The 22940-nt window shown below is 37.5% G+C and overlaps 2 protein-coding genes across 3 annotated transcripts; one reads left to right on the top strand and one right to left on the bottom strand.

The window, feature by feature from the left end:
- Positions 1 to 4486: 4486 nt before the first annotated feature.
- LOC140762890 (uncharacterized) lies at positions 4487 to 6778 on the bottom strand. Its single transcript, XM_073100867.1, has one exon. The coding sequence runs from the start codon at positions 6411 to 6413 to the stop codon at positions 5163 to 5165; it is 1251 nt and encodes a 416-aa protein (XP_072956968.1). The 5' UTR covers positions 6414 to 6778; the 3' UTR covers positions 4487 to 5162.
- A 3237-nt stretch (positions 6779 to 10015) lies between these two features.
- LOC140761843 (pre-mRNA-splicing factor ATP-dependent RNA helicase DEAH1-like) lies at positions 10016 to 22881 on the top strand. 2 transcript variants are annotated; one of them, XM_073099318.1, is made up of 28 exons: positions 10016 to 10202; positions 10679 to 10789; positions 10888 to 11018; positions 11210 to 11404; positions 11513 to 11590; positions 12247 to 12333; positions 12720 to 12753; positions 12834 to 12888; positions 13257 to 13316; positions 13493 to 13564; positions 13764 to 13827; positions 15610 to 15689; positions 15845 to 15912; positions 16098 to 16155; positions 16344 to 16401; positions 16497 to 16565; positions 16752 to 16820; positions 17338 to 17427; positions 18529 to 18615; positions 18734 to 18849; positions 18944 to 19010; positions 19099 to 20139; positions 20264 to 20326; positions 21084 to 21207; positions 21288 to 21388; positions 21730 to 21792; positions 22140 to 22212; positions 22308 to 22881. In XM_073099318.1, exons 2-28 carry the CDS (start codon positions 10690 to 10692, stop codon positions 22352 to 22354), a joined length of 3150 nt encoding a protein of 1049 aa, XP_072955419.1. In that variant the 5' UTR covers positions 10016 to 10202; positions 10679 to 10689; the 3' UTR covers positions 22355 to 22881. The 2 variants fall into 2 exon arrangements, with proteins under 2 accessions (XP_072955419.1, XP_072955420.1); XM_073099319.1 differs by lacking the exons at positions 10016 to 10202; positions 10679 to 10789; positions 10888 to 11018 and having other exon boundaries at positions 11297 to 11443.
- Positions 22882 to 22940: the final 59 nt, after the last annotated feature.

Raw genomic sequence — 22940 nt, 5'->3', positions numbered from 1 at the left:
CTGGAAAGGATGTTTCAACTGTTGATGAAGAAAAAGTTGTAAGCCAGGAAATAAAGAGAATGACTAAATCTACAACCAAAGAGAATTTGCAGATAGAAAAATAGAATATTATCGAAGGAGAGGAAGCCGCCGATGCAGTTCAGTTAGAATGACTTGAAGCAATTAACCAATTTTACTTCTATTTTACAAGGTGTGTGCAAGCAACAGCAGAAGATCTGTTCATATATTACTTTAAAGTTAGTGAAGAATCCAAGTAAATAAAACAGAACCAGAGGTTAGCAAGTTGTCTTTTACCATCCACATCCCCAGTTAGCTAACAGGTACTTCCTGTTGTTTCTTAATCTTGGCAATGTGTTAATGACCGGTAACATGAAAAATAAAGACTTCTTGAGCGTTGCAAACTACATTGCAAAGGGAGCACACACTAACTGCGTTCTTCTAAAATTTTTTGTTTTTATCATCTTCAAATCCTCTTCAGTTACAGGTTTAGTTTTCCTTTTTATTTCTTGGCTTACAGCTTTCCCTTCATCAGCAGCTGAAAACCCCATCCCAATAAGGGTGACGAGAGCATCCGGGAGCTTAAGCATGATAGACTCTTGTAGCCTCTCCAAGTTCCTTCTGTGTTTCTTCCCTAGTTTATGGTTATCAAGAACCACCTTACTGTTACAATCAATCTTGCAAATGTCATCATAGACAGATTGAATAGCATTTGAGACTTCCTTCGAACACTAGATTTTGCTATTTGTTGATACTGGTTTTGTCTCTTCAATAACAGAGTACATGGATACTACAAGGTTATTAAATATTGGTTCTAAAGCAATAAAAGCTACTCTAGGGAACAAATTGAATCTCACAAAAATATAAATGACATAGAAAATACTTGATAAATACTCAAATGAGAGATACGCCAATAATTTACTGCATAGACAAATTTTCAGCAAAATAGATGCAAATGTATTATCATTATCTTGATGATAAATAAGTTTTCTAAAACTAAGATGAGTTGCTTAGATTTTTTTTAAAAAAATAAAAAACTTGAAAGCTAATGAGTTAATTTATTAGATTCTAGAAATCAAAGAAATTCTTCTCTAGTTAGATTTTGATGATATAGTAATAAACATCAGCGATTACTATACTAGACTGCACATACTTGAAGATTTTATGACTATATGTCATACTTGAAGATGAACCTTTTTTTTTGAAAGAGAAAGTCTATAGACGGAAGATTTTATGACTTTTAGAATAAGACAAGAATGCCTAAGAAATCATCATGTTTGATGCATAGATATTAACTAAAACTATTCTATGAAGAGAGACACTACGACCACATAATAAATAAATAAAAAAAGCTACACAAATAATATCTGAAGACATCTGATTGAATAAAATCAAAATGGATAGGAAGTACCAGATATTGACAACTTATGATAATACTTTATTGCAATTTGGTGATATTTTTTTTTAAGATATTTGACATATCATTGTACCCAGCAGACCCGCATGATATTTCCTTGTAAGTTTCTGAATGCATTTCTTGAAGTTCCTATCCAGAAAGTACTAGAAAAAAATGGCCATCATAGATTTTCCATTTTCTATCTGTCATACCTTCCGTGCATGCCTTTCGCTAGTGAGATGAGAAGCAGACACCATCTCACTATTGCATGCAGTATTGCATATAGTACAAACTCTCACAAAACTAGCTGCAGCACCTCCTTGAATAAGTTCCTTTTTCTCTGTGTCTAAACTCATGGACTTTGCCTTGCGTCTACATCTGCACTTAAATATGACACCTCCCCCTAGATCAAATTACCATACCGTGCATTATGTGTATGAACATCACTGTGCATTCCAATATGATGAGGATAGATATGCAGTTTTTTCTCTTGTGGAAATTTAGACACATTAAACCATTCATTGGTAGATGGATAAATTCATTCATAGATGGATGCCCAATATGCAAAGAGCTACAGAACTTCATCATTATGAACTACTAAACATACTAAATACTAAGGTAGCATTTGGCTGCAGCGTAGAGCTTAACATGATTATAACTACTCTTATTTTTATGCTTTAATATTGTACATTTAATTGGATTTTACTTTATTTGGATGTTTAGTTGTAAAACATGGATAACAGTGTCATTATTACCTTTGATAAGATATGCATTTCAAATTAATCATAAAACTAGAATAACAAGTGTTAATTGAGAATATCTTAGGTAAATGGATAGCGTACACTAGAATAATATCATTAAAATTACTCTTCTCTTCCACTGGTTTTGATCGAAAAATGTGTCTACTTTCTGATCTTACATGTGTAATGTAGGTCTCTATATATACAATACCTATTCACATGTAAGCAATGCGAGTAACTATATAAATAATGCCTACCTATGTGTCGGTAATGTGTGCTACTTTCTATGCAGTGCATAGTGCAGCTTAGTATGCCCGCAATACGTACTTATATGTATATGTACAAAGTGCAGCTTACTAGATACAGAATGCCTATCTCTCAGTATGCAATGGCATGCTACTATGCTTGGGAACTACAGTTACACTGTCCAAGAATATGTTTGGTCTTGTCAAGGACAAATTGATAATTTTCTTACTAGCTAACCTCATTCCAAACCTGTTTAAAGCACGGCTAGGCTTGCCACATCACCTCAAGTGACAGAGCTTAACCCTATCATGCAAAAAACAAGTTAACAAGGGCGATTGGTTACAAAACATGATCAAGAGCACTCTGTATCAACATATACTCACTGTTTAAGATATTCATCGGTAATAACCTGCTAAATTACATACAAAAGTTAATCTTTTAACCAATTTTTTCCTCAATTAGTTCTAAAGCCCTCCGTTCTAAGCTTGGCAGGAAGCTTGTGGAGTTTCAATTCCAGTTGTAGTCCATCCAAATCGACACAAAGTTGAAGTATAATTCATGAAAAATGTTACAATATCAGTGTAGCACAACATCGAGCCACTACTTCAAAATCACATAATAATGAAAGTTCCCTCAAAAACTTTTATTTGTGATATATCAATTACCCCGACACCCAACTTCCTTAATGTTTCTCGGAACACTCACCTTCAACTCCAAACAAAGAAAACTAAAGGTGGATTAAGACTCTAATATCTCAAATCAACACCAAAAGGTGAAAAAGATAGATACTTTAGCTGCTAGAGAAGAAAAGAGACCACTCACAGCTCGATAATGAACGGGACTCACACCTCCTGCGTTGCCCAAATAGTGCGCCGCTAGCCAATCCTGCAATCCCCAGGTGCAGAGCAAGAGGCTGCGCCGTAATAGCCATCGCATCCGCGTGCGACGGCGTCATTGGTGGAGGGGATAGGAGGGAACTAAGATCGGGATAGGGACAGGGACAGAGTTAGGGTTTGAGGTGTAGGGGATGGAGTAGGTGGTGATCACTCTGGTAATCCATCTCGACATCCAAGAGTACAAGAGAGAGAAGCGATGGTTATGAAGTATTTGAGTAGCAGTAGCACTGTAGCAGAGACCAGACAACTCCAACAAAATGGTAGGAATCCAAAATCCTGCCTAATATAGGATTCATGAGTGAATTTATATCATTAAGGGGTTCTTTTTGCATATATGAGAATATTCAATATAATATTCATACAAAAGGGGTGGTATTTGCAAATATACCTAATAGGGCCCTAACACTCGAGCAGATGTCAATGGACGTTTTTGGGCCGTCATAATATTGGGCCGGTCCTATTAGGTTGATTTCGTATTGGGAAGAAATTGTACATAACTATGACATGAATTCAGAGATGCATTGAGATAGGGGTGGATAAGAAGTGCTCTCATTAAAAGTGTTTATGCTTCCCAATGCCAACAATTCCAAGAAAGTTGAGGAGGATAAAGGCATGGATGGATTCACAACTAACAATGGGTGAGATGGGCTGGAAACAGTGAGGAGAAAGTGCATGAGGAGCATTAAACCACCCACCCCACCCCTCCCTCCCTCCCAGTATTCTACTTGTTTAAAGCATGGAAAGAAAAAGACACCAGCATAGGTAAGGGAGATGGGTTGTCATGTGTTCTGGTGGACAAGTGAACAACCAATTTGAGATCACATGTCCTCATAATATTATTCAAAGGCTGGTGAGAGAGAGAGGTGGGAGAGGAATAGGGCATTAACCATGAGTTGGTGGTTATAATCTCAAGGCCCAATCATTCCAAGCCTGACCTGAAGCTTCTAAACTTGGGTTTGGCTGTTGGTTTCCTGCCAATGATAGTTAGTTGGCATGCTTTTTTTTTTTTTTTGCATCTGCTCTACTTCATCTGCACCTATCAGCACAAATGCACAGTGCCAAAGTATCCCAGCATACATAGGAGAAAACAATGACCTCTCTCTCTCTCTCTCTCTCTCTCTCTCTCTCTCTCTCTCTCTCTCTCTCTCTCTCCCCTACCTATTGCTACTACTTCACAAGTTAAAAAAGAAATTAGTGGGAGAGTAGACAGAGCTGTTGGTAGTAGTTATATAGTATAAGGACAACTTGTTATTGGATCCAAAGAAAAGCTTACAAGAACAAAGAATAGAGTAACACTAATCAAGCTAGTAATTTTCTAATTTGCTTTCTCTTTGAAAAATTCCCTCAGTTAAAGAGAGCTCAGTGTTATTCCAGCTGGGTTCAAGGTAAGTTCAGCAAACTGTTTCATTGTACAAAAGAGAGAACTTTTAAACACTGTTCTGGGTCTGAAGCTCTGCAGCTAAAAGAAAGTAAGAAGAGTGAATTGTATTCTGTAGATAGTTCTTGCGTATTGTAACAGTAACATCTATAGAACTACACACCCTAACTTTGAGGAGATCAAGCACAAGATTTAGAGTCATTCACCAAATTCTAACAAAAATCAATCATAATTTTTTAGATACCAAGGCAAATCAGTGAACTCAAGTTCTGTCAAGCATTGAGCTTCATAAACACTCTAATCAGCTCATGTATTTCAAAAATAAAATTTTCCAAGAAGGAAAAAAAAGAAAGGGAAACAAGGATCCAAGGACCTTGACCCATAGCTTCCACTTAGAAGCTGTGATTGTAAGAATGGAGCTGTTACCTCAGTAGATGAATTCAGAACAATCAATGCAACAGGAATTCACCACTGTCTGAAGAATCTGTACAGATCTTTCACTCTCCTCATCAGTTAGAGATCATACCCAGTAGTGGCTCATGCTGAAGGTTGCTTGCAATCCACCATGACTTCACCTCAGAATTCTCTTTAGTACTCACAGAACCTCCGTCTGCAGGGGCTGGAAAATTGAGATCAAGCAAGTCAGGTTCAACATCTCCTCTGCTATTGGAGCTTGCAGCCAAGTGAGACCTCTTGTGACCTCCTAAAGCCTGGCCTGATGCAAAAAACTTGCCGCAAATTAGACACTCGTGGCGATTGATCTTCTTCGGCAATTCATAGCTCGCTTCGACCATTCCATCGGTAGATCTCTGGTCGAACGAAGCATCAGTCTCGACGCTGTTCTCACTAGCATTAGTCCTCGACAAAAGGCATCCTTTGATCCTCTTGTGACTCGCCCGATGGCCGCCAAGAGCTTGGTAGGAGTGGAAGGTCTTGTTGCAGGTTGTGCACTCAAATCTGCTTCTTTTCTCTGAGGCCTTATCAAGATCACAATCAGAAGCATCATGCCAATAGCCATCGACTCTTTTAGCAGCACAATTGAGATCCTTCATCGAGTGATCCTTTCTTGATTCCTCATCAGACTGCTCGAATTCCTGGGTATCAAAAGGATAAGACTTTGGTTTCTTGAACTCCTCATCTGCAACTACACCATCATCAGAAATATCAGATTCCACCTTCTTGAGGCTCTTGCCCTCCAAAACCACAGAATTCTTATCAGAAGACTCCCCAATTGGGTAGAATCCACCCCAGCACCCCACATCTCTCGAGAGCATCATGAGGCTCATGGCTCCCTCCTCCTCCTCCTCGTACTCGGACACCGAGGAAGAAGACGTGGCGATTGGAGCCGGCCATCTCGATCTCCTCCTCTTCCTCGGCACCATCAAAGTCGCGGCGCCAATGCTAAGAGAACCTTCTTGCTCTCGGTTCTGCTCCTTTGCCTCTACCTTTTCAGAATGGCACTTCATATGCCCAAAGAGAGCTTTCCAAGATAAGAACTCCTTACCACACTCGCCGCACTGCTTCTCCCAGGGCTCCTTCCCGGAATCCGATAATCTCCACGTCTTCTTGGGCTTCTCCCTGAGCCCATAACCAGTGCCTGTCCCGACGAGGCCTCGAGTGCTCTCCGACGTCTCCTCGACATCCGAAGAAGAGCTCGCCATGTGTAGATGAGACCTCATGTGCCCGCCCAGTGACCTCCCTGATGGAAATCTCTTCTTGCAGTACTTGCACCGATGCTTCTGAATCCCCTCCACCTCCATCTGTTGACTGTAACAGAGGACGACTCCAAGATCAGCAAAGGCGATTGAAGAACTCAAATGGGTCCGAGCTATTCCACCAGATCTTGCAAATTCTTGATCTCTGAATCCATCTGACAAGAACCGAACTGCGATTCAGTTGGTTTCTTCGCGAAGAACAAGATCTGAGCACTTTGGGCTCCAAGTTCCAACTCTGCTCTCACTCTGTTCCCTCTCGAAGTGGGGGATGCTTCCCTTCTCTCTTTTTAGTGCATAGAAAGAGAAAGCGAGGAGTGCCTCCTTTTGCTCTCTCTCTCTCTCCCTCTCTCTCTCTCTCTCTCTCCGTTGTATTCTATTTTGGGTCTCTTTAGGCTATGAATGGGAGGAGAAATCCATACATGGAAGCAAAGTTAAAAGAGGAGAGAGAAGCACGTGTAGTTAATATATCGTACGCCCCCCTAATCAGACGGCTGAAATTCCGTCGCGCAATAGAATCTGGCGCATCTCGAGGCAGCGAGAACTAACTGCCTCCTAGTTCCTCTCCCATGGCCCATGGAACACACAGCAGGATAAGTTGGGGGCGGTATTCTCTGTTCTATCCCGATAGCAGAATAGCTTATTCGTACCTTCTTCCGGATTTGAGGTACGTGTCGGAATTTTATCCGGTTCCTGTTTGGTGTTCTGTGTACGAGTACGAGTATTAGAGAACCCTCCACCGTTATTCCTGTGGAGCTCATAAAGATATCATCAGCTTGGTAGAAAAGGTCAGATGTGGAAGTTTTAAGGATAATCCTAGCCCTCCATTTCATTGGGTTGCAGCGGATTCCTGCAATCAGGGACGCAGAGAACTCCTTCCCCTCCCTCTGGTCAGTACTACATCTATGGATGGGTGGGGCCAGTGGAAGGGAGGACCACAGGAGGACATGGGCCTCATCAACTCACAGTTTGATCATTTGATGTCATGGTTGTTGTACCGAGTCTTATTCTAGTTTTGGGGTTCCATTTGTTTTTGCCACTATTTTTTTTTTTTTTCAAAACAGAAAAAAAATATGTTCCTTTTATTCATTAGCAAGATTAGAAGCCAAGAATTTTCATTTGACTTTGATATAATAAAGGAGTCTGAATGAATGAGGAAACTTTCGCGTTAATTTGACACTTATCTTTTCAAGTAATCCTTTGGAAGACGAAGTTAACATCATTGTAGTCAATAAGGACATGGAGATGTCAAGCCTTAATATTAGCAGCAATATGAATGGCAATGTCTAGATTTTGATATATTTGTGAAGCAGAGAGGAAAGTTGAAATAAAACACACACACACACACACACACAAAGGAGTGATTATTTCATTTGTGATGTCTTGGACCCCATGATTGAGAATGTGGGCTTTTGTTAACTTTTTTAGGAGAAGCTTGGAATGACTTGTAAGCATGCACTAACACCACACAACTATTCTCTTGTATTCTCCTTTTCAAATTGTAGACCAGTAGATGCACTCTCCCTTTCTCTATTAATTAATGCTCACCTAATTCTGTTTGTTTAGTTATTGATCAATGCATTGGAATTAGCTAGAGTTATGCCATTCAAAAGAAATGCCCACTTATACCTTTTTTTCATCTCTAAGATTCAGCAAACTGTCTAAGGTTTCAGACTTGAACAGCTGATAGAGCTCATTGTTACATAATTCCAATAGGTTCAGAATCTTTTCTGCACTCATGTCACTGTATCAACTGCTACGATTAAGTTCAGTAAACTAGGAAACTTCCTCCCTTATTCTGATGACCGTTGAGTTGTCTGGTTTCTAGCTAGTTCATATTAGTTTGTCACTTTCTCACTTTTCCTCAATCAGTGGCCAACTAGTCCATGGAAAAGAGATAACACTAGGTTGGCCTTCCTAGCAACAAAACTAGACTCATTGAGGGAATCTAATAGTCCGAAGCTATTCGCGATATAGCTATCTCGATTTATTCACCACTGTATACATATATTTCTACTAGCAGATTACTAACCATTCGACGCTTAACTTATCGAAAAGAAGGTGGCCACTCTGTACAAATAAATTTGAACTGAAATCCATAGAAGACAGTAATGTATAGCTGAACTAAAATTGCAATTACTGTGGATGTGGAGGAGTAGTAAATTTGTGTACTAAGGATTACAATGTAAGGGAAAATATTAATTTTGCAAGACTTTATTGTCACCTAACATAGAGACTCTCTAGTGCATGGAGAAAAACCCCAAAGAAAGTGAAAATGACATTGTGAATGGATTTCTCTGAAGTCGACTTCTTGTAGCCACATGTATGTATATTATTATAAGGCCCTATAATATAGACATTTCAGACATAAAAATCCCTGTTCATTGTTTGATCTCAAATGCAAGTGCCCCTTAAAAATGGATTAGAGACAGCTTGGTTCTCTCCCCCCTAATTATAATCCATGGCATGCTTTTCGACACTTTGCGGTCATCCAAATCCTTTCAATTGCAAGTCTAATATATCCAAGAATCATGCACACGATCACAGCTGCTATTGCTCATTGGCAGCAGATAGATGAGTGCCCTGATAAAATTCTGAAGCTGAAATAAGGACAGAGGAATTTCTTCAGTATATCCAATCTCACTTTGATCAGCTACGCCTGCAAATTAATTGTATAGCAAAAGTAAAGATCACTGTAAGGAGGTATAGAGTGTAAGGGAAGAGTACAGCATGGTATAGGCAACTGGAAAACCTATCAGTGCTTTATACTGTAGGTTTCAATCATAAAGATCCATGTGTTATTATTCTTGTACATGTAATAATGGAGCATGTGTAGGTTTGCAAGATCTCACCAGCAATGCTTGGGAAACACTCTAAATGGCCCAATGAAGCTCAAAACTTTGTGCCATAAGGGGACCATTCCTTCCCCTTGATCTATGGCATCTGAGGTGCTACTTTGGAAGCATGTACACTAAGTTCTCTCCCCTTCACTGGCTACTACTTACAAGAGATGGATTAAAGATTGCAGTCATACTTCTACAATCATGTGAATTCTGATAGTAATATCATGAAGAACAGTGGAGATTCAATTATTGACAGAAATAAAATAAATAATTGGCATTCTGATAGTAATATGATCAAGCTGCATATAAAAATGCCTTTTTGAATCCAGAACACATTTGGCATTGTAGACGACTCATGTAATAAATACTTTTCTATTCATGTATCCATCTTGTTGATAAAATTTAAAGAAAAACCTTAACTTTTACGTTGAGTGTAACGGTACATAAACTTTACATTATAAGTGAAAAACCAACAAAATATTTTAGCCAAAATTTATTTGTCGAAAACCTTTGATTAATAAGAAGAGAGCCTGCATTATTTGAAACTCTAGACTTAAATGTAGGATTTATAGAATCCTAATAGGAAATATGCAATATTTGATTGTGAACGAAGTCGGCGTTGGGTAAGAAATTCGTCTCCGAGATTACCTTTCTTTACCGAGTCGACCGCTTGGCCGACTTGGTCTTCCCCTAACCCGAGTTATGTGAACTCGACCTATCCGTATCGAAGGCCAAAACCGAGATCCGACTCGGAGTTTCTTCCTTTCTCCTCCTCCTCCTCCTCCCCCCCCCCCCCCCCCCTATATTTCCTTTTCTCGTAAGGGTTTAGGGTTTCTTCTCCCCCACTCTTCTCCTTCCCTCGTTACTGTCCACGAAGGGGTCGACGCCTCTTTTTCTAGGGCGTGTGGAGTGAACCTGAGATCCCATTGGAGTTATTCTTTTAGGGCATATTTGGTCGAGGAATTGAGCCGGAATTCGAGGTTCGAGTTAGACGGTATGCTTTTCCTCTCTCGTTTTCTGAATCCCGTGGTTGATTTCGTTTGATCTCTTTCTCGTAGAACTCTTGTTTGGGGATTTTTTTTTAAAGTAATTTATGTTTATCTTGGATTTATCCTCTTTCATATGAGATTGTTTTAGGTCGTTCTATTATTGAAGTTTATGTGTGTTCGCACAGATAATTACATTGGAAGTTCTTGTTGAATTTTCGTTTGATTGTCTAGGATAGTCATCAGTTATCCGACGGTGTCAATTAGATTGGGTGATTTTTATTTTAGTTTGTCGTTCGCCTTGTTCTAAATTCTATTTCAGGTCTGCGTTTTGTGTTTCTTGATATGATTGTGATAAACTGTTGTATTTGTGGATATTTGAGTATTTATCCTCACTCCACGCTGTTCCTTCTCCTATTTGCTATTAAATATTGTATTTTTAGTTTGCCTTTCTCTCCTACAACATATTGGTATTATTTTGCAGAGTAAACAGTAATGGCAAGCGATAGCTATTTAAAGACATGGGTCTCGGATAAGCTGATGTCCCTCATGGGCTACTCCAAAAGTGTGGTTGTACAGTATGTTATTCGTTTGGGTAGGTTTTAAAATTTGCAGTATCTGTTGAAAAATGTGAACTTTCTTCCAGGAGAAGTCAGTTAATATTTTTGTTAAAACGTGTGACCTTTTCTGTAGCCAAGGAATCTTCTTCACCTGGTGATCTTGTGAGCAAGCTTGTAGAGTTTGGGACTTCTTCATCTGCAGATACTCGCTCATTTGCGGAAGAGTTATATGCGAAGGTTCCACATAAGCAATCCGGTTTGAGTGTATGCTCTTGCTGCACACTGATTAATTTCTCATATTGTTTCTAGTTATGTTTGAGTCCCTTCTGAAAGAGATACATAATAAGGATATTCTGGTTGTGAATAATGTTTGAGTCACCTTCAATTTTAATTCTGAATGATATTTAAAGAAACTAGATATCCTTGTATTAAATTGTTGTATCTTTGCTATCCAGAGTTACCAGAAAGAGGAAAAGGAAGCAGCTCAATTTGCAAAGAAACAAAGGAGTTATAGGTTATTGGATGTTGACGATAATGATGGTGATGATCAAGTAACAACTAGTGCTACAACTTCTCATCAAGAAAAAGTAAATTCTCGCCAAAAGCGTTTTAGGAGAAAGAGCGAAACTCAAGACAATGAAGAAGATGAGGCATAATGTTTCACCTTTTCTCATTTTATGTTTCTTATGGTAAGCTGTCAGGCTAACAACTCACAGAATAGTTCCTTACTTCTGTTTTGACTTTATACTGCATTGCAGGAAGTGGCAACAAAAGAGAGTGATCGACATGTTCGGAGGCGTACTTCGGGCATGGAGGACAAGGATGATGATTTTGAGGTACGATATGTATTACTTTTCTTTTAACAAAATAATGTATGAATGGAACGATACTCCTTAAGGTTATTTTTATAAGTGCTTTATTTTGGTCAAAGTACTTGTAAGAAGATAAGGGTATATCTCAGATCATTAGATTAGTAGGCTGATATTACATGGATGGTTTGATGATGTGGGTATAAGGCCAACTTTATAAGGGAGAGGTTTGTATTTGCTCTAGCAGAAAGTGTACTGTAGCTAGGGGAAAGGTGCTAGACATATGGAGGGAAGGTGGTGGAAGTTTAAAAGAATGGATTTGCATTGGAAAGTAGAAACTAGATTACAGTAGAGAGAACCAAGGTTACAAATATGGGGGGAAGAAGGATAATAATTTTGCACATGATACACGGCATCCTTCTATGGATTATACTTTATATGCTGATTTTTGGTTCGGGAGGATTATGATTTTGAATCGGGCTCAAATTCTTTGTTAGGTTCATGCAGCATGTTTCTCTATACTGTGACCCCAGTTCAAGTTGTGCAATTTTTGAACCTCCTTTGTACTTGGTTTATTTTGTTGACTTTGTAACTCGCAGGAAATTATTATTTGCTCTTTCTTGGACATTCAATTGAAAACAAGTACTTAATAAATTTAACTTGTCTTCATTTTTCTTTTGCAGTCAGAAGAAGCCAGGTTGAAAGATCAAGAGGAAAGAGCTCAGTTGGAGAGGAACATTAGGGAAAGAGATGCAGCTAGGACTCAAAAGGTATTAGATTTTTAAAAGGTGTATCCTGGTCAGATGAAGAAAAAGAAAATGTGGATGATTCTTCCATTACGTAGATATAAATAATATGCAACAGAAGTATTAAAAGATCAAGAATTTGCTTTCATTGGACAGATTTTAGTGCAAACGAATAAATTTCTAATAGTTTGATTTTCCTGAAGTTGTTAAGCTTCTTTGCTGAACATAGTCCAGATACTTTCTCATATGACTACATTGACATTTTACTTCTTCTGGTTAAATGTTTTAGGGCATATGTGATATAATGTCTAGTATGATGGATGCATGTTTGTTTCGTTCAACTTTTCTAATTCTTTTTCCTGACTTAATATTCATCATTTTGTTTATATCTTTTTTTTTTTTGGGTACAGTTGATGGAACCCAAGTTAACAAAGAAGGAAGAAGGTATGGCCCTTGGAGTTCCTTAGTCTGCTACCTCTTTATCTTTTGTAGGATGCAATCTGATTTTGTGTTATTCATTACAGAGGAGCTCATTCGAAGATCTGTAGCATTTGAAAAAGAGGATACTTCAGATCTGAGGTTTCTAATTTCTATCCTATCAACTTGATCTTGATGCAACTTTAATTTTCTGCAGCATTCTATAATATTTCTTTCAAACAAGTGTGTGTGTGTGTGTGCATCACCCTCTAGATGATGTCACCCTCCATATTGTTTTAATAAATCACAAAAAGAAGATTAATGAGGATTATTATTCTTACTGCAGTGCAATGAGTTGAAGAAAGGTTTCACTATTGTATATACACAGCACAGTTTTACTATTTGATATTTATTTTCCATTCAACTAGTGATTGATTAGCCTTCTTCATTGAACTCTCAGATATATCAACTTTGCTATTCTAATATGCTATCCCTGAATTGTTTTCTTACTGTTTATATATATGTGGCAGAAAAGTTTCAAGGCAGGTATATTTGCAGAAACGAAGGGATCAGAAGCTTTTGGAGATTCGGTAAGTCAGAAAGCCTAATAAATCTTAGTATTGTCAACTTGCCATCATATTTGTTTAGTCTACTAGATGATATATTTATGTATGTGTTTTTGTATGTATCTGTACATGTACATATGCATATCGTTGATAAAAATGCTGATCAATTTATTTCTAAATCTGGATGTTGTCAATTTTAGGGATGATATTATTGATCATGAGTATATCTTTGAGGGCGTGAAGTTGACAGAAGCAGAGGAACGAGAGCTCAGGTAATTATGTGTTACGGTTTGTCAGCTTCTATATTTTGCCACTATGTTTGACCATTAGTCTTGTTATGGTTTGTCTTTAAGATATTCAAAGTTATTTCAGTATTTAGAGTCTCCTGTTTCTCGTTCTACATTGTCCTTTTTGGCTGAAGGATTTACTTGGAAACTCAAATCCTTGTGTATGATGGAATTTCTGATCCAGATACAAGAAGAAAATATATGAGCTTGCAAAGGAACACTTGGAGGATGCAGATAATGTAAATGAGGTAACTGACCTTGCCTAGTGAACACCAACATAACCACATGCAAACATCTTAGGCTGACTTTTTAATATTCTTGATAGATATTTGCTCAGAAGTCTCCACGGATTATTTTCACCAATTTGAAACTTGTCTCTTTTAATCTGGCCCATTTTTCTTTGGGTACTTATATCAAGAATATGTATCTGCTTCACATCATTTGCTAATACTTTCATGGTATCATCAGTCATCACATCTACTTCATCTGTTCGTAATGTTGCTCAATTGCACTTGTTCTAATTCCACTTCCTCAAGTCTTTTCTGGAGTACCTAACTAAATGGTTCTCATTTTCTTGGAGATCATCTCATGCATTCTATTGCACGGACACTATTGGGTGTTGCATTCGAAGTATGATTACTTGAAAAAGACATTATTCTTTGTTAGCATGTTTTATCCACAAGTCCGTGTGAGATTCATATAGATTAAGTTAACTCCCTAATGCTAATGGAATTGTATAAAAGGGTTTACCTGCTATGGAAGGGGATTTCTGGTCAGCTGTTAGCTTGGCCAGCATGCCCAGCCTTCCATGTTTTGGCACATGACAGCGAAGAATGCTGGGTTGGCTCATGTCAACATGGTTTTAGATGCTTGCTGCGATAGTTCGAAGTTTCAGTTTCCATTTCAATTAGCTTTTGTTTTGACCCTAGAAAAAATGAATATTTAAGGCTGAAATAGAATGGTTTAGCCTATTGTGGTCCAAAATAATTGTCCAAACCATAAATCTTGATAGTTTCAAACTTTAGTTTTCATTAAGTTTCGGGTGTTAGTGTTTGTTCGTCTCGGGTGAAACTTCAAATTACTGCCAACTTGCATGTCTCTCTGCGGTCTCGTATTATTCTTTCATATCTTTGCAGCTATTCTTAGCAGCTTCATTTTTTTTTGGAAACATTGATCCATTGATATAACAATATTTCTAACTTGTATATATAAGTTTTAATCAATCGATGATTGAAAGATCTGAATAAATTAAATGTGGTGGAAGTGTGGAACTCTTTTAGCAGGATGTATCTCCTGATATTTTCACTGTTTACTCTTAATTACTTGTCGGAATGCATGTTTCAGTGAACACCTAGTTCTAGATATCACTTTGAAGAAAGTGATAATCCTATAGCTGCATTCAGTGGTGTATTATTTGGATTTATATTTTAACAGAAGAATTACCGTTAGATTTATTAGAAGTAGTGATATTAATATCTGGCCTTTGAGGGAATATAGCTTCTTTATACCCACCTATTGCTATAGGTTCACCACCTTTACCATCAGTTATGGTGACTTAGTAGGTGTAGTTGTTATTTAGAGACAGTACCTGCTGTTTTGCATTGATTACGTGCATAAGAAATACTTTGATAAAAATTAAATTTCACTGGAATAGAGAATTGAAGATGCATGAACCAGATTTCTTATGGGACCTCGGTTCCTTAAAGTTGTTTTTTTTTTCCTGTCTCATTTACAGACGTGTTCATACATACACAGGGAGACACATGGGTGTGTGCTTCCATTCATATGGCTAATCCATTTTACAAGTTTGTGGGATAGTATCCATCATGTTATTACTTGTAAAGAATCTTTATCTGTTGAATGGTTGTAAAAAGAAGAAAAGGTTTATCTATCTGACCTCAAGAATTTAAAACATGTGGCTCGATTCTTGTATTTGTCTATTTGCTATATATCTGCAGTTTCCTTTCTCCATTCAGAATCAGTTTAATCATCAATTGTCTCCTTATAGTTGGATGCTCATCTTATTGCAGTATAGGATGCCTGAGGCATACGATGTAGAAGGAGGGATAAATCAAGAGAAAAGATTTGCTGCAGCAATGCAGCGTTACAGGTTAGTTTGTTAGTATAACTGATTTAATTGTCAATTAGATGGAAAATTTTGCAGGTTGCGTTAATCATGGACATGTTAAGTGACATGCCTCTCATGTTGCAATAGTGGCTTTCTATTTTAGTAGCATGATCTTTATAATTTCTCGGTTTGATTAGGGATGGTGGTGCTGGAGATAAAATGAATCCGTTTGCTGAGCAGGAAGCTTGGGAGGAGCATCAGATAGGTACCCTTTTGTTCTGGTTTCCATTATTTTAAACAGAATGTTGTGATATTCTTGGGGTACATACTGTCGATCTTAGCATTTGGAGTCTGCTAGAATACACCTTGTTCTTTATAGAGTGGCTTCAAATTTGAAATGTCCTTTTCCTTTTAAAATGATCTTCAGATTTGGCTATGTACTTGTTGCAGGGAAAGCAACTTTAAAGTTTGGGTCAAGAGATAAAAAGCAAGCAGTGGATGATTTTCAGTATGTACTAATGTCTTTTCTGTTTGGTAAAAGTCCGTTGTTACTCATGTTATTTTCTTGTTACATGTCAAATCATGAGAGTACATGTTAGTTTCTTGATTAAAGTTATCAAGACAGTAGATATCATAACTCAATATCTTTTGTGGTTTGGTAAAATACTGATGTCTTCTACCAACTTCTTGCCTTAGGTATGTCTTTGAAGATGGCATCGACTTCATTAAAGCATCTGTCATGGATGGAATCCAGGCATGTCATGAGAAATATTGTGCAACTTTATGATGCTTCTCAAAAGGGTGATGCTTCACATCCCTTACTAGATTTTTTCTTTTCTTTTCTTGCAGTATGAAGATGAGTTGCCTGCTGAGAGTTCTGATGCTTCCAGTGCTAAATCTGTCTCAGAGAAACTGCAGGCATGCTATTTAAGATCTTTTGTGAAAGTTTGCTTGTTGAATCTTAGATGGTGTAAAAGATCACGTCTTAGGATACTGATTAGAATCTTTAGATATTACTGCAAGCAATTTTTTTGCTAATGAAAATAGTGCTAATTCCAAAGTGTATGCTTTATTTCATCTGCTGACTGCCTTTTCTATATCCAGGAAGAGAGAAAAAAACTGCCCATCTATCCTTATCGAGAAGAGTTACTTCAGGCTGTTCATGATCATCAGGTTGGTGGTTCTTATAGTGACAAATTTGTCTTTTGATTCTTGTACAATATATTTCATACAAGGCTACTGTCATTAATTTTGTAATAAATCATGGTCATTTTAGGTTGTGTTTTTGGGAGAAGATGTGTTATTCACTTTGAAATAACTGAGGAATATGCCAAAAGCAAATTCTACTTAACTGTTTAGTTGTAAAATCTGCACGTTTGTGTCGAGTTTTGACCCTATATTTTTCTTTTCTTTAAAAGAGAATTATCTTTGAATAAATTTAGTATATGGAATTTATAAGCATAGAGGGCACCATTTGGTGTGATAATGATGCTTGCCTCTTATATCTGAGAGGTCCCAGGTTCAATTATTGAAAACAGCCTCTTTAGAGATGAGGGTAGGGCTGCGAATGCCCTTCCCTGGAGACCCGACATAGGCGGGAGCCTTGCACTAAAAAACCTTTTTTTAAGTTACAAGTATTGATGGTTATCTCGTCTGCTGAGCAGTAATTTTTGCTGTCCATTCTTAAAAGGTCATTATTATTGTTGGAGAGACCGGTTCTGGGAAAACTACTCAGATTCCTCAATATCTTCATGAAGCTGGCTATACAAAACAGGGGAAGGTATGTTATGAATCAGATAGTGTTCTACTCCTGCAAGTATTTGCTTGGTCCTCTTTATAGTCATCAACTGAACAAGCGAATAATGCTTGATTGATCAAGAAGCTTCATCATGGTTTTGTTGGGTTGCTATTATATTTGTTATTTATAATTTTTATGACAATATAACTGTTATTTGTGGCAAGTTGGAGATATAGTACAGTGAGGACAAGATGAAGGAAGATTATTTGAAATGACTGGATGTGTGTTAGTGGTGTATCCCAAATCTCATTGGAGCATTCCTTATAAGGAAAAGAAGATTAAAAGTTATTTTGGAAAGATCAATGAGAGAATAATATTTTGTCATCATGCTAAAGGTTGAGACCTTCGAGAATTACATTTCTATCATTGTTGTATTTGTTATAATGATACTGAAACAAGTCTATCAATAGCAGTGATCTTCTGCTGCTACATAGGGACCAGCTATTTTTTTTTTAATTTATGGACATCTTTTTATGATATCTATTTATATGAAACATTGATAGTTGGATCCTTTTGAATGGAGCTAGTACATGACAGAATTACATTACCAAATCCACCTTGTTCAAGTGTCAGGGCATCCGACCCTTAATACTTGGTAGTGATATCTCTTCATGGTGATTCTGGTAGGTCTGTACATTTTCCAAGTACCTGTGAATGCAAACTGTTTTGCACTCCCTTGCCCTAGCCTAGAAACCCCAGTGTCACACATGTTTAGGAAAAGGATGTAAAGCTGGTAAGAGGTTACTGAAAGCCAACGATTGACAATACAATTTATTCATGATGGGGTGCGACAAGAAAGATGCATGCTAACCTCTGACTTATTAAAATACTCTTTTGCATAAACTATAAATCTCTTTCACAATAAGAACCAATTCTAATGGTGCATATCGTGTAAATGTCGCCTTATTATACCACTTCATACTTCAAACTTGTATCTTCTAAACTTTTGTGCAAACCTGTAAGCTAATTTATGTTGCTGCAACCTTATTTTCTTTATCATGCGTAATTTTGTCATATACCTTCACTGTGATCCTTATAGTTACAGAAATTTTAAACACATTATATTGACTTATATTCCAATAGGTTGGATGCACGCAGCCTCGTCGTGTTGCAGCAATGAGTGTTGCTGCAAGGGTGTCCCAAGAGATGGGTGTTAAACTTGGGCATGAGGTTTTCCCCATTCCAGATCTTTCCTCGTTTTCTTTTTGTTGAGCTTTTGTAATTGTGGTTTAACATATATTAGGTTCACAACTCTTCAGGTTAAATGCTGATTAATCTTTCTTTACAGGTTGGGTATTCTATCCGTTTTGAAGACTGTACTTCAGAAAAAACTATAGTTAAATACATGACTGATGGGATGCTTTTGCGAGAATTTCTTGGTGAACCTGATTTAGCTGGCTACAGGTATGTTTTTAAAGAAGGCCATATTCTGTTGTTCATCTTTAGTATCATGGTTAGCAATAACACTTTTTGTCTTGTCCCTTGTTGCATATTGAAGTGTTGTAATGGTGGATGAGGCACATGAGAGAACTTTATCAACCGATATCTTATTTGGTTTGGTAAAGGTAAGTTAGCTATTCTCATGATTTGGTTGTCATTTTCTCCACTCATTCAAGATTCTTGTACTTTTACATTTAATAGTTTTCCTTATAGGATATAGCTCGATTTCGGAAAGATCTAAAGTTGCTGATTTCAAGTGCAACGCTAGATGCAGAAAAGTTCAGCGATTACTTTGACTCTGCCCCAATTTTCAAAATACCAGGGCGGCGTTACCCTGTTGATGTACATTACACGAGAGCACCTGAAGCTGATTATATAGATGCCGCTATAGTTACTGTTCTTCAGATACATGTGACACAACCGCCTGGTGATATCCTTGTCTTCCTCACAGGCCAGGAGGAAATCGAGACTGTTGATGAAATTCTCAAGCACAGGACAAGAGGTTTGGGGACGAAGATTGCAGAGCTCATTATATGCCCAATATATGCAAATCTACCGACTGAGCTTCAAGCTAAGATCTTTGAACCTACCCCAGAAGGCGCTCGGAAGGTTGTCTTGGCAACAAATATTGCTGAAACATCGTTGACAATAGATGGGATCAAGTATGTTGTAGATCCTGGATTTTCTAAAATTAAATCATATAATCCTCGGACAGGCATGGAGTCTTTGCTAGTCAATCCAATCTCAAGAGCATCTGCAGATCAAAGAGCTGGAAGGTCTGGACGTACTGGTCCCGGGAAATGTTTTCGGTTGTTCACCTATTATAATTATGAGCATGATCTTGAAGCAAATACCGTACCAGAGATACAGAGAACTAACCTTGCAAATGTTGTGCTTACTCTAAAAAGCCTTGGCATTCATGATTTGGTAAATTTTGATTTTATGGACCCTCCTCCCTCTGAGGCATTACTTAGGGCCCTGGAACAACTCTTTGCGCTTAATGCATTGAATAGCCGTGGTGAGTTGACCAAAACTGGAAGAAGGATGGCTGAGTTTCCACTTGATCCGATGCTCTCAAAGATGATTGTTGCTTCAGACAAATACAAGTGTTCCGATGAGATCATATCCATTGCAGCCATGTTGTCAGTTGGGAATTCAATATTTTATCGTCCAAAGGACAAGCAAGTTCATGCAGATAATGCAAGGCTGAATTTTCACACTGGGAATGTTGGAGACCATATTGCATTGCTCAATGTAATGTATTTCTCTCTTCAGGCTACTTCTATTGCAAGAACTCAATTGCTTATTTTTCAATAGCTATTTTGCTTATAAACTTCAAGTTTTGCAGAAATCATCATTCTTATTTTTGTTGCATCAGGTTTATAATTCCTGGAAAGAAACTGATTATTCAACTCAATGGTGCTATGAAAATTATATCCAGGTATTGTTCAATCCCACCATTCAACTCACCACCCCCCCCCCCTATTGAATCCACCGATTTCCATTAGTATTCTATGCTCGGAAGTGCTAAAAGGTGGCGACTGTGCTATTTCACTCAGTAGCTAACAGATGTTACATTTCCTTCCACTGATTGCATTCTCAAAATGATTCCAGTCCTCGCAATCTCATTAGATTGTATATGGAAGCTTTATACAACTGAATGAACTGAAAGTAAGCATATAATGGGCATAGGATGGGTACAAGAAGAGAAGTAAATATTAGATGGACTGTTGAATTGACATGAACAAAAAATTAAAAGACAAGTAAAATTTGAAGTGAATTAACTTACAGTAGCGCAAGATTGAAAAAAGGATGATTAGAGACCATGGTTCCTGATCATTTTAGCTGCATCCTGATAATAAACTGCATTGACACGGTTTAGAATAGAGAAAAACATGTTCCTTTCACATTCACAGTTTAAAACTGACTGCTACTAGAACTAATTTGATAATCTTCTGAGACAATCAGACAATTAAAGCTTATATACTTATAGGATATTCTCTCATCTTGTAGCACACTTTTTTGGAGGCTCTTGGTTTATTTTTATATACACGAAGATTAACACCTTCACATCCGTTCATGATTGTCAATTTAGTTATATGTTACTAATTTTGTAATTCATCAGATGTTTATTGTATTAGTTCATTAGTCCATCATTTCAGCAGATATTGTACTAATATATGACACTTTAAAACCAGGTTCGGAGTATGAAGCGTGCACGAGATATTCGTGATCAGTTAGAAGGGCTTTTAGAAAGAGTAGAAATTGAAATTAGTTCAAATCCCAATGATTTGGATGCAATTAAAAAGGCAATTACATCAGGTATTAATTTTGCATGTATGGTGTTACTCTATGCAACATGATAATTTCTTGTATATCTTGATCTAAACTATTATCTTCAGGGTTTTTTCACCATACCGCGAAGCTGCAAAAGAGTGGTGCATACAGAACTATCAAAAATCCACAAACTATTTTCATACACCCAAGTTCTGGACTAGCACAGGTAAGTTACCTAGGGTCGCCTCACATCTCGCATTGTGCCTTTTGTTCTTGGTTGGGATGAAAAGAACATATATTATTACACATAAGTTGGGGCCTTCTTGCGCTCTTTTTTTCTCTGGAAATTAGAAGTTCTATACAGTTTGTTTGAGAAATTTGATTTATTTTTATTGGGCTATAATATTTTCTTGGGAAGGGGAATAGAGTACGATTGAAATTTATAACTAGTAAAGAAACAGATTGCTATGAAGAATGAAGATGGGCAGGGTATTACCGCTTTACCAGTACTGATGCTCTATACCATTGATAATCTTAATATGGTTTCTCCTCTTTTGACTCTTGCAGGTGCTTCCTCGTTGGGCCATTTATCATGAATTAGTGCAAACAACAAAAGAGTACATGAGACAGGTAACTTATGCTTTTACTAACACCCTGTTTGGATGGAGAGAATAGGAGATAAGATGAGAAATATTTTCTCTCGTTTGGATTAAAAATTTTAGGAATGAATAGAGGGGAAAGGGAGATTAAAAAAGAACCTATAAAAGTGGAGAGAAAGGGAGAGAATAACTAAAATTTATCTCCCTTTCTCTTCTTTTTTCTCATATATTCAAACAAGAGGAGATAATTTTATTTTATTTTCTGTTCTGTTCTCGTCTTCTCTCCTATTCTTTCCATCCGTAGTGCAAGTGTTTTAGTACTAAATGCCCTTAGATATTATGGTGAATGATCATAAACTCATTTTGTATATAACACAGGTAACCGAGTTGAAGCCCGATTGGCTAGTAGAAATAGCCCCCCACTACTACCAATTGAAGGATGTCGATGAATGTAATAAAGCAGTTACCTTATCCAGATTATATACATTTTCTTTCAAATTGTTATGGCCTGTTTCGCTAATTTTAGTCCCTAATTTTTTATGCCAGCTGGATCAAAAAAGTTGCCTCGTGGAAAAGGACTCTCTGCATTGTAGTGAGTAGCACCGAATGCCAGATGACAGCACATTCTCTTGGCATGTTTTCAAGTGCAGATGCTGTATAGATTTATTTGCGTACACATGGGAAGGGGTTTTCTCCCTTTCGGTTAATTTTTGAAACTCACGTCTCCTGTAACAGTTTCTGTAGTACAGCAATCAAGTTATAAATTTGAATCGCCATGAGCAACAAGTCTTCAGAAGTTTGGTTGACTTTACTAACAAGAAAAAAGGGCCGTCCTTGTCCTCAGGAGACCGACAAATGAGATCTATTGCTTTATGAGCTTGTAAACAGAAAACCTCCTGCTCAGATGAGGTCTTACAATATGTTACTTGGTGGAGGGGAAAATTTGGAGGAATGGAGGGATCTTTTAGAAACCAGTTTTTCGGGGTATTTATGGAGAAGCTGGGTATGCATCTGGAAACCACTCTACTTGTTACTCGTAGTTATGCATATTATGTACATTTATGAATAATCATAGTACAAAAGTTTAATCTGAATGAGCTCCTTTCTTTTTCTGGAAACATTCCTGGTGAGTGGTACTTGTTACATTTTTGACTCAAGATTTAATATGGGAATTGCGGA

Source organism: Typha angustifolia, chromosome 7 (genome assembly GCF_048772165.1).
Source record: "Typha angustifolia cultivar Huaian chromosome 7, ASM4877216v1, whole genome shotgun sequence".
Classification (NCBI taxonomy): Eukaryota; Viridiplantae; Streptophyta; class Magnoliopsida; order Poales; family Typhaceae; genus Typha; species Typha angustifolia.
This window is presented reverse-complemented; position numbering and strand designations above follow the sequence as displayed.